The sequence below is a fragment of the Rattus rattus genome, chromosome 14 (genome assembly GCF_011064425.1).
Source record: "Rattus rattus isolate New Zealand chromosome 14, Rrattus_CSIRO_v1, whole genome shotgun sequence".
NCBI lineage: Eukaryota > Metazoa > Chordata > Mammalia > Rodentia > Muridae > Rattus > Rattus rattus.
Genome location: NC_046167.1, coordinates 40,329,457 through 40,348,899, shown reverse-complemented (window position 1 = coordinate 40,348,899; position 19,443 = coordinate 40,329,457). Strand labels below are relative to the sequence as shown.

Sequence of the window (19,443 nt, the reverse complement as noted above, 5' to 3'; positions counted from 1 at the left end):
CACATTGTGGGACTTAGGAACCACTACCTTCTTGGACTTCCCATTCACAGCTGGTCATTGTTGGGTTAGTTAAACTGCAGGTTGTAAGTCATTCAAATAAACTCCCTTAATATATATATTCCCTAAGTTCTGTGACTGTAGCAAACCCTGCCTAATGCAGAAATAACAGTAAAGCCTCTGTAGTTGGTGGATCATAAGCTATGCTGACTTCCAGCAATGATTACCTCATTTTAAACAGAGGTTGGGAGTATGAAGTAGTATTTGCCTTTAAACAAGGCTGTAGCCAGCCTGAGTTATGCAAAGTAAACAACAACTGTAGCCACAATTTCTACCAAATATTTCCTGGACAGTATGACACCTCACTCTCCCCTCAACACATCTCTGGCTTGGACACCTGCACCAGCTCCTTCCCTTTAGTCTCAATTACGAAGCCTCACAAACAATCCTTTCTACATCCTTGACATGCACATCAAGTGACGTCCAAGGTGACCCATTTTTCCAATGTCTCTGAGGTGAGTGAATCACAGAGATGCTTAAATTTAGGCCGCCAAGGGTTGAGCTGATGAGCCTGTCTCAGGCTGTCATATCCACTTATTTATTACTCATTCTGAAGAATTCTGTCTTGATATTGAGTTTGTCTGGATAAATTTATTATGGGCCAGGTAATTTCAGGGGCATGCATCATTCAATTTTATCTTCTTTCACGTGTAGCTACAGTACACTCCGTCTCCTGAACTAACTCCACGTCTGTGGAATCTGCGCAAAACATTGTCTACAATTCGAGTTTCTTGTCTACTGCAGAAGTGGAGGCTGACAGCACTTCCCTTCCTACCTGAGCTCATTGCTCTTCGATCTTCTTATCCTGGGCATGTTCAAGCACATGCAGAAAAACAAGATAGAGGAGAGACAACGCCAGATGACAGTAGTCATCATCAGAATGTCCAGAATGAACGTCAGATTCTCCTTACAAAACATTCTACAGAAAAGGCAAATTCTTAAGTGAGTGTTTATGTTAAGAATCTCAAAGACATTGCATTGTTCTTATAGATAAGATCAATGAATTGTTCTTAGCCAGGAGCATAAGTCAACTTCCTTTTAAACTTCCACAGTAGTTTGAGCAGTGACCCCATAGATTTGGGTGTCTGAATACTTTGTTTCCAGTTCCTGGTGTTCTTGGGGAGGCTACAGAACTTTTAGGATATGCAGCCTCTCTGGAGGGAGTATGTCACTTTGCAAATGTGAGCCTCACTCCAGATCCACTTCTGTTTCCTGCCTGTATTTGAAGATGCAATTTCTCAGTTTCCTGCTCCAGTCACCTGATGCTATGCCTCTCCTACCACTCTGGACTCTCCCTCTAAAACATAAGCCAAAATAAACTCTTTCTTCTATAAGGTGCTCTTTGTTGTAGTGTTTTATCACAGCAGCAAGAAGAAAACTTACACATGCTCCCTGTTATCATGTATTAGTCACCTACCCCACTGTCTTTCCCCATGACCATCTCTGAGGAGCATCTTTGAAGACTGGGAGAGACCATAACTCTCCCAGTGAGGTTCTCCACCTCTGCTCATGTTGATGCCAACCCTGCTTTTCCTTAAGTTAAAACCAACAGCAAACTTCCTGAGGTCAAATGGAGGCTTCACAATGAAACTGGAATACTATTTTAAGGAAACTAATTCAGGGAGAAAAACATTCTCCTATTATGTTTAAATTGAGCTTAATATGATAATGCCCAATATTAATTAAAACTTCAACCTTTGCCATAGTTAATTTTAATTAAAGAACAACAAACAGAAATATGTAATCTTACCTGAATGTATAACAATGCTAGCTAATTGACATTAAAGCAGAGAGAAATAATTTCTGCTTCAATTAATTAATTTCTTAGCATGCACAGCAAAGGTCAACAGAAGACTTAGCTACTCACAGCCCTGGCATTAAGTGCTCAGTAAAGGTGCAAATGGCCAAACCACAGTTTTTTCACCTGGGCTGATTAACCCAAAGAAAGCTAGGACATTCAGGTGCAACTTTAAAAGCTCACAGGGCAACCTTCCTCTTTAAAGAGTCTAATCTATTGGATTCCTAGGTATTAAAAGATTTGTCCTTTATTGTGGTCCCTAATGTTACGGAAGATTCCATGTCATGTTTAATAATATCAGTTCAGGAATGACATAGAACATTAGGCAGGCAGGACAGACTTCCTTACACTTCCGAGTTTTCTCTTCTACTAAGGTAAATATATGAATTCTCATATCTTCATGGAAGCTACAGCATGATAGACAGACTAGAGACCCCAAATGTATGGATATACTACTGCTTGGAACATATCAGCATATTACCTTGCATGGGCAAGGTACTTTGCACATGTGACTCAGCTAAGAACTCTGTAGTGAAGATCATTGTGGATCATGGAGTATATCTAATATAATCAAAAGGATCCTTAAAGGGACAAAGGAAAGAGGGTCATTATTATGAAATATGAGAAAGACTCCACTGACCACTCTTGATTTCAAAAGTGGAAGAAGAGCCCCCAAGCCAAGGCATGCGGTAGTATTTAGAAGCTAGACAAAGTCAGAAAACAGACACTGCCCTAGTATCTGTAGACTTGTTAACATCTCTGTTTTGGCTTAGTGAGCCTCAGTGTGCATATCTGACCTTTGTAAGATAACAACTCTGTGTAGTGTAAAGTCATGTACAACAGCAGCTTTGGGAAACTAAAGCAGGCACTCGGAGACCAAAGCAGAAACAGCTTCGTTAATGAACCTGGAAAGTAAATAGTTTAAGTTTACAAGGTGAGGAAGTGAAATGTGGTTAGGCCCACTTGCAGAATTCTCATTTCCTGTTGAATGACAGTGTTATCCTTAGTGGCTTGAAGTGCTAGAGATCACACCAGGCCACAGAACTCAATGTTAGCTAAATCCTGTGTCAAACTCTAGCCTCTCTCCCCACAGGATCCTTGAGAAAAGCAGCAGAGAAAAACAAGCACAATTTATCATTATCTGAGCGAATATCCTGAACTTTAATGAGTCATCCCTGGTAAACAGAGTTCAAGTAAAGTCTTCTCCGCTTCTCTCTAGGATCTGAGACCTTGGGAAGGACTGAGCAAAGGAGATATATAGGTCCCATAGTTAACCTCGGGCCACATTAGTGACTGGCCTTAGGGACAAGGCTAAGAGGAAAGAAGGAGCGCCTCATGTGAGAACCTGCAGGTACAACTCAATCGCTATCCCAGTGTGGGACCATGCCTTGTCCTCACCCTCATCCCACTCTTCTGCCTCATCACATACTGAAGCAGGAGACAGAACTGGCCTGGTCACTTCCTTACTGCCCTCTCTCAGCTTCTCATTTTAAAACGGCTGAATGAGCACACCAACCTCACAGGACTATTGCTAAGAAAAGTTAACCAAGCACTAGCAATAATCAGTAAGAGGCATACCATCGCGCCGCTAGAGCACCTAGCAATAACTCACCGAGTCTGGGGTTAGACATTTTAAATATGTCCCAAATACTAAAGTGATAACGTCTGCACTACTTACAAGTTACAGGATTCTCTGCTATGCTAAGCTATTTCCTGAGATTAGCATGAATAACATGATATGCATTTGCAAACAAGGTTCCCATGGACACAGATTTACATTCTTCTAATTCAGTAATTCAAAACAACAAAGACTTCAGCAGAAGACAAAACGGAAACCATCCTGACCCTCTCCTGTCATTACTTCTCTAGTCTTGATTATTTACTGTCACTTCAGTAACTAGGGCTCCAGAGAGAACTCAGTTACTGCAGAACAGCTGATGGCCTCCCAGGATCTTGTTCTCAGGTGGAAGCGATGTGTTCTTTAGCAACACCATCACAACATGGCTGATTACAGGAACTGCTTAGTCCCACTGCTACTGAACAAAGAGATAAACAGGTCCAATTCAGGTAGTAATACCAATGAGTGCCACCGTAAAATCACCTAGTTTAATATTGAGATTCAGTGGCTGGAAATGGGCTGACCACACTGACGAGGCTCATGAGACATGTGCTCAAGGAAATGTATAGATAACTATAATCTATACATTTCATCAAGCAGTTACTCCATGGTCAGGAAATAGCTAGAAGTGTTAGAGAATAAAATGTAATTTTTGCAGCTACTTGAGGCAGGTGTTGGTCTTCTTTATGATGATCTTGAATGCAAGTTCAAGTATAGGGAACATAAGTACCTAGTCCAAAGGCCACACTGTGCAGAGACCCCGGTCCCAGTCTGTGTTGTTCCTAACCCTGTGTTTATTTTGGAGAATCTAGAGAAATTGCACAAAGTGCTTTGGGGCACAGGAAAACTGACCTTTCCTAAGCCCCATCTTCATGGTATGGCATAGCACTCAGAAGGGAGCTATGACTTCATGAAGCTTGGCATCCAAAGCACCTTACACACCTCAGTGGCTCTGATACTTTAATCAGGCATGGGCGAAAGGGCAGGAGTGGAAGGCCTGCTGAAGCAATCCAAGTACACCATCCTCAAATAGCATAAAAACAAAGGCTTTTACAGGAGAATGTTTCAAATCTATACTGATGATAAAGTGAGTGCTAAGAGCAATCTGCTTTCAAAATATGAGATGTACATACACTACAAGCCAGGAATAAACTGCTTCATGTATAGGACTTAGAAGTCTAATGTTCAAATAGTACCAGAGTAGTGAAGACACATTTAGATGTCTGCTTCTTCAACAAGTACCTGGAATGGTACAGGGACGGGTAGGTGGGAAGGGGGCGGGTACCTGAAAGAAAATGAGAAAACACTCATCTTCAACGCTTAAATATGACACCCACATCTTATCAGGAAATGTGAGTTGATTGGAGAGATACCAATTGATTAGAGAGCCTTAGAAAGTTAACAGAAAATTTGGGGCAGAAAACATCACAAGTTCAACATGTTTTTTGCAAGGCAGTGTTGAAGGTCTAAAAGCAGTGATAGCCTCATCAATCAGATCCAGGGGCCTGTCCCACCAGCCACACTGAAAGGTTGTTTGCTGCCAATCAAACCCAAGAGTGTGAAGAATGTGAAAACCAAGCCCCAGCCTCCTGCTCATCATTTATGGTGACTCTAAGTCAATCTATTCTCCCTGGTGATTGCTGGACACAACTGTCATTAAAAAGTGATGTAATGGAAGCTGGTGGTGCAGCTCATGGTAAGACAACTGCCTAGCATGTTCAAGTCCATCCCCGGCACACAAGAGGAAGACCCCAGAAATGGTTCTATAAGTGTTAGATACTTCCAGAAAAAAATCTAGGAATGAATCAGTCTTGCGTGCCAGATGCCCCTGCACTGCATTCTCTTTACCCTCATGGCTGATTGTGCTCTGCAGTCAAAGGACCCAACAAGGCTAAGTGACCTGCCTAAGACAGCACAGTTTAAGAAGAGAAAACACAGATTTGAGGCAAGATCCTTCCTCTTTACTCTACCATCCTGCTCCTAGCCCCATAAAACTCTTGCTGAAGAAAACGAAAGGCCCACAGTACCTTTCTGATGGAAGGCTCTGAAATGCTCCTGAGAGTGAGCTGCTCATCTATTCCTGTTCTGCTCTGTCACTGGATGCTCCAGATACAGACAGTCCATTTGTGTTACGTGGAGATGCATCTCTAGGCAGCTCAGCAAGGGATGCTTTGTACCGAATCAGAAAAATAAGCATCCCTGGCTCTAACACAGCTCACAATCCTCCAACTGGTAAGGTTTCTAAAACCTCTCTCAGTTCCACACAGTAGCAGCCATCAAGGAGTAATGACTAAAGCTACACACTGTAGTCAATCTTAGCTGAATTACTGGAATGGAGACATAAACATGGCTATACTTCCTTATGTGGTAAGAGCATGTGTTATGCCCTCTTCAGTAGTAATGTGTGGTTATTTACTTTCAATAAAACCCATAAAGAGAAGCCAGACAGTGGTGGCATCCTCTTAATCCCAGCACTCAGGAGGCAGAGACAGGTGGATCTCTGTGATTTTGAGGCCAGCCTGGTCTACAGAGTGATTTTTAATTACAGTATAATCATTACCTCTCTTTTTGCCTCCTCGTTACTGGCCCATATCTAGACTCCCATCTGGAGTTCATGGGGGTGCTCTTTTTTAATATCAAGGAAGAGGAGGCAGAAAAACTGCAAGAGCCAAAGGACCATGACATGTTTTGTAAGATCACAGCTCTAGCTATGACAGAGACGCTACACTCATGAATACTCAACAACGCGGCTGCCTACACAAGACCTGAAGAAGTCCAACACCAGCTGACAGCCCAAGAGAGAGGGAAGAAATTTTACAGGGCCCCACCCAAGTGTGAGGAGCTAAAAACAAGCAGCACTGAGAGAGGGAGAATTAGTCCTCCGTGACAATGAGACCCCCGATTAGTTATCTAATACCATGTGGTCAGCCCTAGAAATGTATAAATACACATGCTTGCACGACACAGAATGACTCTGCAGGTTGTACTTATGCTTATTCTTTTATATGTGTTTGTAATAATAAGAGTTAAAAACAGAAAAAATACTCAGAAACTCCATACTTTTCAACAACAGAACTTTTAAAGACTGCACCAAAGGACAACAAAATGTTCCTGTTAATGACACTGAGTGAAGAAAAAAGCCTAAAATTTCTAAAGTCTGCAAACATGAGCAGATAAAGAGTAGATGAGAGTGTTGACAATTGTATCAGAGACTGTAGGTAACCACCATCCTTTTAGCTCACCATACGACAGCTGCAATATCGCCTCGTGCTTTCTGGTGACTGATGGGATGGGGATGGCATGGCCAACAAAGAGGATGGACTAATGCCATGCCAAGTCCACAGGTTAGAACTGAGCTTTTAGAGGCTAGCAGACATTGGTGCTTCTCAGAAGGCCCGGGCTCCTCACTCACCTTGCTGGATGAGGGCTTCAGCTGCAAGCTCCCCGCTGCCCACATTGGCATACTCCTCGTTGGGGTGCTTCCTGTTGTAGTGCCGTTTCAGAGATCCAGAGATGTTACATGAATAATGACAGTGAGCGCAGCGGAAAGGCTGGAGGAGGACAAGGAACAGCAAAGGTGAACCTCTGCAAACAAGCATGTCACTCCCCAGTGTGCCTCCTAGTGAACATCTGCCACCAGAATGCTTTCATGAGCAGGCCCAGTAGACCCTGCCACTGAGGAATTGCTCGTCCTAGTTAAAGTTCCTATTGTGATAAAACACCTTGACCAAAAGCAACTCAAGAAGAAAAGAACTTATGGCTTGCTCAGCCTGCTTTTTAAAAACAATTCAGGATCACCTACTCAGGGGTGACACTGCCCTCTGTGAGATGAGTTCACCCATATTGGTTATGAGTCAATAACATGCTCAACAGGCTTGTCCATAGGCCAGATCTGGTGGGGACATTTTCTCAGTTGAGGTTCCCTCTTCCCAAATGACTGTAGTTTGTGTCAAGTTGACATAAAAACTAACCAACATATCCTGCCTCTGTGCTACACCAAGTGGCCAGGGCAAGGACTCAGGGTGTCAGCTAAACAAGTTTGTTGTCCTTACTTCATGATTCCTCTTTCTCTCCTCCACTGTCACTGAAGATGTCATTAAAAGCGGTTCCTGTTACAGCCGAGTCCTTTGTACTCTTTGTTTCTTCATCTAAACAACTTCCTTGGTGACATTTCCCTATCATCATCCACATGCAGTACTAGGATGTGGGGACCTATATTTGGCAAAAGCCACTTGTAGCCTGACCTGGGCTGGAGGAGGCACTGACAGAATGGGTTACAAATGGGTCCACAGCCTTGTCTGGCCTCCTGCACATCACATCTGAGGACTCAATGAGAAGTAAGGAAGGGGTGCCCACAGGTCCCTTAGAAAAACACCAGCAGCAGCCTTGGAATAGCTATGTATCTGGATCTATGTACCTAGCCACATGCCAGGCTCTTTCTCATACCAAAGTGCCCTTCTGTGTCATGGTGCTATGTAGCTCAGACAGTGACAGGAATCCCTGTTTGGTATTTGGGCCCATCTAGCAGCACCAGATTTCTGGTGCAGCAGTAACAGAAGCAGCACATGGGTCAGTAAGATGGCCTCAGTGGTACTCTGAATGGTGCAGGGTGGTGCTCAGAGGAAGCATGCTTAACCTCACAGCTGGAACTCATCTTCAGTGGAACCTCAGACAAGGAACAAAACATCTTGGAGCCATTTCCTCATCAGGAAACCTGAGGATAATAACTACTTTCTTGGTTTATGCTCTGGATGAAAGGGTAGAAGGCACACCAGCAGCTAAGATGCTCCTTATGGTTTCCGTTAGCAAGTTTCCAACTCTCTTTCACACACAGAAGCCGACAAATCACTGTGTCTAGTAAGACAAGCTTGACTCTGTGACTGACAAACTCATCCTTTCACCATTATTATGCAGAGGCACACTAACTGAATGTGGGGAGCACCAACCAGGGGCTTGGGCTGACCTGAAGCTTCCACAGCCTCTAACAATGGCTCTTCCTCTCAGGCATACGAAGGCAGAGAGGAAGGATGGATGGGTAAACAAAAAGGAGGCCCTTTGCCTAAGTCTTCTTTCTCCATACTGCATACCTGACCATTCCTTCAAAACCGTTCCTGTCCATGCTTTCTACTCCTCTCCTTCCTACTTAGGGCTCTACAGTCCCCTGGGAGAAGAGTTCCAAGTGGTTTGGCCAGCACTGCCTTGTCAGATCCTATGTCCCACAGCCGTCAGTTAGTGTCACCTCCCAGGACAAGAGCACACAGCAGCACTGCTATTGCCAGCTTCTGCTGATGGCCTCTGAATTACCTGACAGGATCAGCATTTCAGTCCTGATATTTAGGGCTGACTCTCTCTAAGGCACTGCCTTGGGGCCTGTTCTGTCTTTCTGCTCTGGTTTCCATGATCATTTTTACACTGTTGATGGCTGGCTGTAAATGTTCAGTGTGATCCTTCCTCTCTCTTTCCCCAGGTAGGAATATCTAACTTCCTTCAAGTTTTCACCACAGGGACATGCTACAGGCATAACTCAAAGCAATTTCACATTCATATCTTCCTACATAATCTGCTGACCATTCAGACACAAAAAGCTGACACTCACCACAGCCACCACTTTTACAGCTTAACCACTTCTGTTACCTGGCCCCTAGAATCTGTCCCTGCCCCTCTCTGCCTGCCACTGCAGTCCAGAGACAGAGGCTATTCCAACTGTATTGGTTTGGGTACCAGAGCCTGCAAGCTAGAGCCTCTCACTGTGAGGCGAGCATCCTGCTACTGAACAAACGTCTGAAGCCCAAATCCTCCTACAAGAAAGCTGTCATACCCCAGGAAGGCCATTCTCAAATGAGAGACAAACAGGAGCTTCAAAGCTTCCCAGAGAATTCCCTACATCAGGACCACAAGGACCCGAAACAAAGGCAACACTTGTAGGGGCTTCTCATCTATCAACTGCATAGGGAGCAAATGGTTCAATAACAGACTATTACAAGTTAAAAAAAAAAAAAAGCCACCCCATGTTCTAGTGCTTTCCTTTCTAAATAAACAAGCATATGAGTTTATTATTTTTGGAATGCTAACACTTACACAGACATCAAGAAAAGAAACTGAGAATGCTATCCTGCCTACATTGGGGGGGGCAGTAAGTGGGCAACAGGTGCAAAAGAGAGAGGCCAATCAAAGTAAGAAATGGTCCTACAAGCCAAATCCAGATCGTGGAGCCAAGTCTATCCTTCATGTGGCAAAGCAGATAAATTGCCACAGTAGAACTTCAATGCCTTTTAGTTTCCATGCAGAGTCCTTGGAAGAATTTCTAATAAGAAAAAATTGCAAGCAGGTATTGGTGGGGGCTGGGGGGTGGAGGGGTATCTGCACATGGAAGGCCAAATGAGAGAGCAATTCCGAAGCTACAGAGTTTTATCAAAATGCCAATTATTGACATTGGAAGGCTTGTGGGAGGGCTCTGCCACACCATCACAGACAGACTAGGGCATCAGGTTGCTGTGATACAGTGAGCTCAGCACTAAGCTGAGCAGAGGGCTCCCAGGTGAGCAGTTCTGGGGCTAGAAAGATAACAATTGCCTTCCCTGGGCTTGATTCTGCTCCTCAACCCTTTCTATCACTTAATGAAATCCCTTGCTAGGGTATTCTGTTCTAAACTACATTCACTGAACTACATTTGGACCTTTCTACAAATCCAAATCTAGGTTGAGAAGGCATGGTAGTGCCAATCTGGCAACTCTCCAGGGGTTGTGGTACCAAGAAGGGACACAAACCACTGCTAAGGCCCTGCGTTGCATGAGGTCTGGCTGTATCCCCAATGCTCACGGCTTAAGATTTCATATCTGAAGCATCTATTTATTGACTTCCTACTGTGAGTTAGACACTCTTCCCTGACCTGGGGAGTCCATGATAAATGAGGCAGGCTTGTGATTCTCTGAATGCATATGAGCTTCCGAAGATTAAATGCTACATAGGCAAACTAAATCATAAAACTTGGTTCCTAAGCCAGATACTCGCAAATAGCAAATGACACTGGACCGCCAAAGAGACGTTATTTATTCTGAGCTTCAGAGCAGAATCTAGCCAAGAGTTAGGGAGACACATAAACTTGAGGCATCAACATAGTTCACTTGGAACAAGGTCTAAAGTTCTCACTGTGGTTCAAAAGAAAAGAAATCCCACAAAAGACAGGAACCCACCAGTCATAGCTTCTGTTCAGCACACTGGAGTTGTTTAATCAGCTTTCTGAGATCTACCATCACAATTAAGCTGTTTCACCCAACAGTTTGAGCTACCATATGCCAGCCAGGTAGCTGTGCTTTTCATGGATTCATTTCTCTATGTCTCACGATTTTGATATGGATGCAATTAGTGGTCCCATATTACTAATAAGGCAACTGGGGCACAAAGTAATGAAAGGAGTTGCACAAAGCCTCATGGTCTCTTAGTCTTCACTGCTTCAGACCCAGGAAGAGTTCATCACTCAGAAATGATTTTGTTTTTCAGTAGTCACAATTTTGAGAGCATTGGTCTTCCTCACAGCTCTTCTGGGAGGGATTCAGGCTGGTATTCTTATATAAACCAGATATGAGTCAGCCCAGAGCCAGAGTTAAGCATCAACTAATAGCCATGGTGGACTGGGAAAGACTAAGGATACTGCTGGTCTACTATGGTACATGCATATATGCGTGCACACACACACACACACACACACACACACACACACACACACACCACACCAACTATTAATGAGTGATCTCTGGGAATAATAACATTAGGCTCTAGGTATCAGGCAGGAGAATGAGCCCATGTAAACAGTAAACAAGCTCAGTGTCTTTTCTTTATGTCTGTGTAAATACTAGCATGCCAAACATAATAACTTCAGAAAATTTGCTTATTTAGAGAAGAAAGTACTAGTACATGATGTGGCTTTTAACTTTGCAATTTTTGAAGTATTGGAATTGTTAGAGTTTTTGCTCAAATTTCAAATTATTGCTCCAGAGACTAAATAAAGGATGGACTAAAAGAAACTAGAGTGAAGGGGCTGGAGAGATGGCTCAGTGGTTAAGAGCCCTGACTGCTCTTCCAGGGGTCCTGAGTTCAATTCCCAGCAACCACATGATGGCTCACAACCATCTGTAATGGGATTCAATGCCTCTTCTGGTGTGTCTGAAGAGAGCGATGGTGTACTCACATAAAATAAACAAATAAATCTTTAGAGAGAGGGGGAAGAGAGAGGGGGGAGGGGGGAACTAGAGTGAAGCAGGAACCAATCTTCCTTTGCTGCAGTGCTATAGGACAGAGGCACTGAGGGCCAGCCTAGAGTGGGGAACAAATACCCTGCACAGAAGCCACTGGTCAGAGAGAAGGAGACAGGAATTCAGACAACCCAATGGCTGAGATGATGTGCAGGAAGACAGAGATTAGAGGCTTGAGTAAAGGGGTATTCAGTGTATCTAGTTCAGATAACAGAAAAGATGATAGTAGTCTTACAGGAGTAAAACCAAGAAGTCTAGATCCCTGGTCCAGAGAAGAGGCAGAGCCATAAATATAAAACATGCCAAAAACTGTGGTATAGACACATATCTGGACATAGAGCCCCACAGATGCTCTATGATTAAATGTGCCTGTGGCAAGAGAACTGGCAGCTATGCATTACAGAGGTGGCCCAGAATAATGAACAGGAAAAGGGGCAGCAGAAAGGGAGCTCAGTCAGCAGAATTAGAAGCTTCTGGAGTTGTGGAGTCCAAGGCTGTTGTCCTTAGGGTGGGAGAGATAGTAGAGTCAAGTAGATTGAGAAGCCCAATCAGAAAAGGCCTTAGCAGTGTTCACAGTCCTGACAAGGAAAGTTCACCTCTGGTGAGCTCACTGAGGAAATTCACTAAGGTAAAAACAAAGATGGAATTCAGCAAGTTGCTAAGGGGACAGGGGTCAGGAATGAGTTCTGGGTCATGGGCTGATGCTCAGAAGATGTCATCTATTCATGATCCATAGTGAAATTGCAAAAATGTAAAATTTGGAAGGCATGATTCTCTAAGTTCACGGATTCATATCAGGAAGAGCTTAATCCAAGCAAAAAAGTGCTGCCTTCCTTTTGTGGGTGTGTTCCAAAGGCTCAGAGACCAAGAGCTGAACCTGCACCTTTGAGAAGGACCTCCCTATGCAGAGGGTGACAGTAGCAGATGACTCTAGTGCCTGAAACCTATGGCCTAAGTCTGACACCTTGAAAGAGACAGGCCTAAAAAATTAACACAGAAAATTAAGCACTCCTTGGATTTGCATCCTAGTAAATGTGGGAAAAGACAAGGTAATACTAGCCTGTACCAAGCAGACTAGTTGGTGCAAGATATGTTATTAGAAGCAGCATTATTAGACCACAAACACCTCCACACTATAGTAGGCCCTGAATAGTGACATTATTATTGTTACATCAAGCAAAAAAGGGTGGACAGATAGATGGAGTAAAGCCATAAGTGAACTAGAGACGAGAGATGAGCTCAGATATCAGATCCATCACTAGTTAGCCATAAAAAGTCCAGTTGCTTTGGGAGATGGAGTGAGTGCTCTTTCTCGGTTGTGTGCATATTAATTTGATGTGGGTTTATTTGGTATACGGGTGGAGGTCAGAAGCCAACTTCAGGTGTTGTCGTCAGGGGCAACCATCTTGTTTTGGCTCTTACTACCTAGGATGTCGCCGAGTTTGCTGGCTGGAGAGGAAGGATACACACATCTCCACCTCCTCAATACACTTCCACATCCTGTCTGGCTTTTCCCTCCTCCCAATCACTTCTGCTCCCCTATTAAATGCAAGAGTAAGCCCTGCTCACCTACCAAGGCTCTAAAGAGATCACAAAAACAAAATGGGATTATAATTTCAGAAGTACAAAATGCAACAGGCCTTGTGACATTTGTCATTAATCAGCTGTGTAATACTGTCAGTCCTTTATATCTATAAATTCCATTTCTAGGGATTCAACCAAGGAACCAAAGTTTGTTTTAAAATCTTCTATTATGGGCAGGTCTCTATAACAACTGTTTAAACTGTAACATATTGCTTTACGTATGGCAATTTACTCTGGAGACCAAGTATTTGTGATGTACCTAGGTCACATGCGTATCCTGAGCATCTTATGAAAAGGACTTGAGCACAGCAGATGCTGGTGTCTGTGAGGATTGTGAAGGCAAGCTCCTCAGAGGCAGACGGTGAACTTTGCCTACATTTGCTAACTTTAACTCTCCACGAAGAGAACATTCCTTTCCTTTTCACCCCAGAGAAGGCCTCCTCTTCCTATAGCTGTCCATTCTGAGAGACGCCTGCCTGCAGCCTGAGGCACACTGAGTGAGGTTTGCCCCTCATCATGCACCATGGTCCTTGCACCATCAACAAAGTCTCCAAAATATTTCCCCCACATCGCCGCAACCATATCACAACATCTGTGTACACACTGACTGTGACTCTTGCCTATGACATGCTCCTGTAAACAGTAGAAAAAGAGTTTGAGGTTTGTTGCTTTTCATGGTGCTGGGGGTGGAACTGAAGAGGTACACCGTAAGCCATTCTAAATACTTTCATAGCGCTGCATTTTAAGTGAGTTAGCAAGGGGACCAGCAGCCAGAGAACACTTGGCAGACTTCTGACTGTGGATGATCTGACAGAAGATGCTGTTTTCAAATGTCCCATTATTGTCAGTATATTTAACCATCAACTAAGTTCAACCTTGTCACATAGGACCTTGGGTAAGCATTCATTCATCTTTGGTCTAGAATCATATTCTTTAGGTTAATGAAAATACACTTAGTACTGGTGCCAGAGATGAGGGCCCAGTTCTTACAGGCTTCAGGTATATACAAACACTGTGTACTGACCAAGAGAACATGAACTGCAGGACCTCTCCACAGGGCCCAGAAGGGAGCCTCAGAGCTTAGATTTATCTACAGCCAGTCTCTACATAGTCTCTACTAACCACACAGACGGCAAAGGCAGGAGAACAGTTATAAAGAACAAAGGAGACAAGGAGATGAGAAAAGAACAAAGAAATGAGTCCAGAGTTTGAGGTGAAAGAATAGTAATATATCAGTCCCAAGACCATGAACCACTGTAAGATATATAACCTTTCTAATAAACTCTTATAAATGTTCATACATAAGTTATTACTTGCTTATTAGTGCGTTGGGAACTAGAGGTGAGATTACAGCAGGGCTACATTCATTAGGTCATCACCAAGTCCACAGATCAATAGCTCTTTCTCCCATATCTGGTTCTCTTCTCAGTGTCTGAGCTACCCTGTCCCACAGATTCCAGACTAAGATACATCAATGCAGTGGCACTCTGGTGACCTCAGGATGCGTTCCCTACTACTGCAGCAGCATGACCCTTGCACACACTTACAGATCTGCACTTGCAGAGCATGACTATCATCAGCACTACGCATGCACAAACATATGTGCATAAGACATGGAAGGGGACACTTTGCACATCTTTGCTCAGCCTCACAACAATTGCAAGGCTAAAATGTTTTCCCTCCCTCCTCCCTCCCTCCCTCCTCCCCTCCCTCCCTTCCTCCTCCCTCCTCCCTCCCTCCCTGGGTCCCTGTTTCCTTCCTTCCTCTCTCCCTCCCTCCTCTTTGTTCCTTCCTTCTTTCCCCTCTTTCTTTCTCATTCAGACAGCTAGTTGAATTTAAAGATAGTTATATGATCTGCCCAAAGTCCCACAAGGGGAAACATCTGGAAGAGCAAGTGCCAATATAGATACACAATGAGCTGACTCCAAAGCCTTTGACCAAGTTCAAGTCCAGCAATGAATTCAACTAAAGGAATTAAGAGTGGATATTGCCCTACACAACCAAAACTACCCATGGGCAAGAAAAAAGAATTGGGTTAGATTAATACAGCAGTTTAAAAGATACTAAGAATGAAAGACATCTGAAGCCAGGCATGATGGTACATAGTTTCAATAGCAGCAAACAAGAAGCTGAGGCAGGAAGATCAAGAACTTGAGGCAAACCTAGGCTACATAGCAAGAATATCTCTAAAACAACACAATACATAATAACACACACGCGCGCGCACACACACACAACACACACACACACACACACACACACACATTGTGTGATGCCTATGAAAACCTCTTAAGCTAATGAAAACACAAGTACCATCTAATCACAAGTGCCTGGGAAAGCCTCTTGACCTTTTTTGTGCCTCACTTTTCTCATCTGTCAAATGTACATAAGATCAGATCCTGTAAGGATGGAGTAAGATGCTATAAATACAGCACATGACACATGATAAGTGTTAGTTCATATGTTAGCTGTCACCACCATTGTTATTTTCAATGTCAACAAGCTATAGAAGAAAATGTCAGAAAATGAATGGAAAATTAACAGCAGCAACAGGAAAACGGTTTTCACAGCTTTTGCACAAATAGAACAGAACCACATCTTTGCTGCATCAGAAAAACCTGAAATGTCAAGAAGATAACAACATTTTTACCTGTCCTAGCAAGATTTGGAACAGAACAATTCATAAAGTCCTACTGGTTTCTTCAGCTCCCTGTATCCAATCAGAAGTGTCAAGCCCAAAACTGTCAAGACAGAAGCGCTGCAGAGACGGTGATGGGAGCAGAGAAGGCAGCAGTAGGCACAGAAGAGGAAACAAATTGGCCACAGACGATTTCTCAATAGGGAGGAAACTAGAATGGGGATGGTACATCCTGATCAAGAATCCTAAACTCTTTGCTAAACATTCAGCAGGACCCTGCCCAGCACTAAGTGAGCACTAATGGCACACAAGATCTGATGACAGGACTGGGGCATACCTGACCTTCTGTGTTCCTAGGCCTTCTTAGTGCAATGGGTCAGGTAAAAGGTTGCCATCGTCACCTATGAGCCATTAAACATTTTCCCCCACCCCCTGATGTGTTAGTTCCCTCCTCTGAAATATGAAAGTTAGAAAGTACTATCAGAACAGTTATTATAAGGGGTCAGGGAGACCATTTCTCTGACAGTAATGCTAAATGCTCAAGTATCCCGTTACATCACCACTGCCAGAATCCATGGCTCTATGCTCTTCCTCTGTCTTGTTCTGTTGTTGTTGGGGTTTTTCTGGTTTTTGTTTTGTTTTGTTTATTGTTTGTTTGTTTGTTGAAACTGTATTTCTCTGACTGTCCTGGATCTCTATTTGTAGACTAGGCTGGCCTCAAACTCAGAGATCCACTTGCCTCAGCTTTCCAAGTGCTGGCATTAAAGGTATGCACCACTACCACAAGACTTCCATCCTGTGTGATAGCAAGTAAATATCACAGCAACTCAGATGTCCTCCTTGGACCCTTGGAGGGTCTCTACACACACTTCTTCTTTGGAGTCTTGCATCATGAGCTCAGAGATCATCCTCTTATATTTTGCAACTGGTTTACTGCAATGACTCTATTTTGTGGCTTTCACTGTCTTGTACTATGACACACAATTAGCCTTGTATTCATTCTGCTTATGTCTAACTCTCCCTTGAGAACATGTACTCTAAAGAGCAGAGTCCCCTTTGGCTAGAGTGTACTGACTTGACAGCACCTAGGACAGCACCCAAGGAAAGCAGAGACAATGTGGCTGTACCAGTGACACAGGAGCATTCCCTCCCGGCTACATCTGCACTCTGGTGATAAGTCAGTCCCCCAGGGTTTTTGTAGCTACAGGAGCAAAAAGGGAGACAGTATACCCAAAGGTTAATAAGCAAGCACAACTGGGGTTATTGTCACTTCAAGTCTTTTCTTCATAAGCCATGTTTCCATGGCTTATGCATTTTTAAATAATCAGAAATATGTAAACATTATGTTAAGTAAATTAACAAATCAAAAGAGAAACAGCCTCCACCTATGCTCCCTGCTCCCCAAGAGCTGAACTTCTGCTTCAGAGCATTCAGAGGGGAAGGAGAGTTTAGGCAGGCAGTGAGGACCAGGTGAGAGAGAGCCTGACTGAGTCCCACCCTCACCTGGACAGATAGCCCAGCCTACCCTATTGTCCAGAGTCCTTCTTCTGCACTGAACTTCTGTGAGCAATCTTTTCATACATGAAAGTAGACCATGTATGCCTTGGTCTTGTTCCCCACTGCACAGTGCAAGGAACAGCACCTTCCCCTTAGGCTTGTCTGCTCCATGTCTGTCCATGGCTCAGGCCTCACTGCTCTCCATAGTCATCCACAATGGCCAGATGCAGTCATAGCACATCCTTTCTTATTGTCACTCTGCCCTAATCTTCATGTACCATGTCCTGGACCACACTCATGACTGTTTCTTACCACCATTCACTTTACAATTCCCCCACTTCCTCCTGACGGCTGAAGTTTGCAGAGAATAAGACAGGCATAGTCCAGATGATCTTCTCAGAGTCTCTGTGATAAGGCAGTTACTGCACTTGGTGGGAAAGGCATGTACAAAGCCCCACATGAGCTTAAGATATCTTCTGTGACTGTCAGGTGTATATGAGATATGAGACAATGCTTAATAGCTCACTCCACACTGTATCACCCTACAGCTCTACTCACATCCTCTGGCTGTTCCTTTTTCTCTAAAGAAAGCCCATCTCATCCTGCTTTACTCTCTAAAACTTTAGGGCAACTTCAAGGAGATGGGCAGATATAACTGTCCCTTTGAGGGTACCTCATGCTCCTCTTTGTAGGAATCTCTGCCCTTCTGACCTCACTTCTTTCTGCTGGAGTTCCTAAGGCCACACTGTGCCTTTTTCCTCCATAGTTTCGTTAATCAACCAACCAATCAATCAATCCTAACACCATATGACAAGGAAAAAAAGGATGTGATATCTTAGTGATATATGCCATGCCTTAGTGACAGTCAGCTAAAGCCACGTGAATAAAGAAGTTCAAAATGAGTTCAGTGCTGACCCACTGATTCCTGCCAAAGCATCACATCATATCCACAAAGCATGATTCACAGAACCACATCCTCTGAAAACATTTCCCATCCCTACTGAAGACAATTCCTGCTGGTGTGAAGGCCTTCAATTATGCCGTGAGTCACACATCACAGATTTGAACCAAAACTGATGATTCTAACAACATCTCTTCATCCATGTTACTTACAGTACATGTGCTGCCTTGTGCTTGATAGTAGACACATGCAACACACGTGCTCATGGTCTACCCATATGACATACACCCACGTGCATGGCAAGGACTCCCCAACTTCTCTCAGAAGAAGCAGTTCCTTCTCACTGGAAAACTGACCAGCATGTCCATCCGCCCCCATGGCCTGCAGCTCCTCTCTGGAGTCCACATCAGGGCATAATCATCTATGCTTCCCTAGTGGTCAGGCTGGACTCAGCAGCCAGTAGACTTGGCTACTGCAAAGAATGAGTGGATTAGAACAGGGGCAAGAAAGACCCCTTTTCTGTCTCATCTGTATGTTGCAGAAACAGAGCTCAACACAACCATTTCAAGTGTCCTGGACATACATGCAACATGAGGCCTGAATTGAAAGCATCTAAGGTAATGGAGAAAAATAACTGGAGGGAGAGAGTGGGGAGGAATCAGACTCAGTATACAATGTATGAAAATCTTAAAAAATAAATAAGGCATAGCCATTATATGTATAATTAAGATGTTACATACTAGGTTAATTTCTCTGGACACACAAGTGTAGATGGTAAAACCACAGAGTGAAAATAAAAAGCAGGCAGTAATCTTGGAATAGAGGAAGCAAAAGCCTAGGAAGTGTCCCCCCTCCTTTAGGTAATCTAATCTAATAAGGAAATGATCCGGTTCTGGACAGTGACAACATGACTGTTAATTGACAATCTTTATTACATAGTTCATATAATAGTTGATATTCTGTATATATACTTAATTTCACAGTAAGTGAAGGGAAGAATAGAGAAAAGAACTGGATGACTAATGGGGAACTCAGTGACATGATCCCCCTGGGCAAGGTTTGATGGAGAACCCGCAGAATACAGAGAGCATGAGTGGT

General features: G+C 43.6%; 1 protein-coding gene across 5 annotated transcripts in view; it reads right to left on the bottom strand.

Annotated features, from left to right (window-relative positions):
- Zfat (zinc finger and AT-hook domain containing) overlaps window positions 1-19,443 on the bottom strand; it is a 178,537-nt gene that overhangs the window by 27,193 nt on the left and 131,901 nt on the right. For 4 of the 5 annotated variants that reach the window (XM_032884972.1, XM_032884973.1, XM_032884974.1 and 1 more), the window contains one exon: window positions 6,886-7,024. In XM_032884972.1, coding sequence (XP_032740863.1) covers window positions 6,886-7,024 — 139 coding nt within the window. Of the gene's footprint in view, window positions 1-6,885; window positions 7,025-19,443 lie in introns of those variants that run through there. The other variant, XM_032884977.1, reaches the window with a different exon arrangement.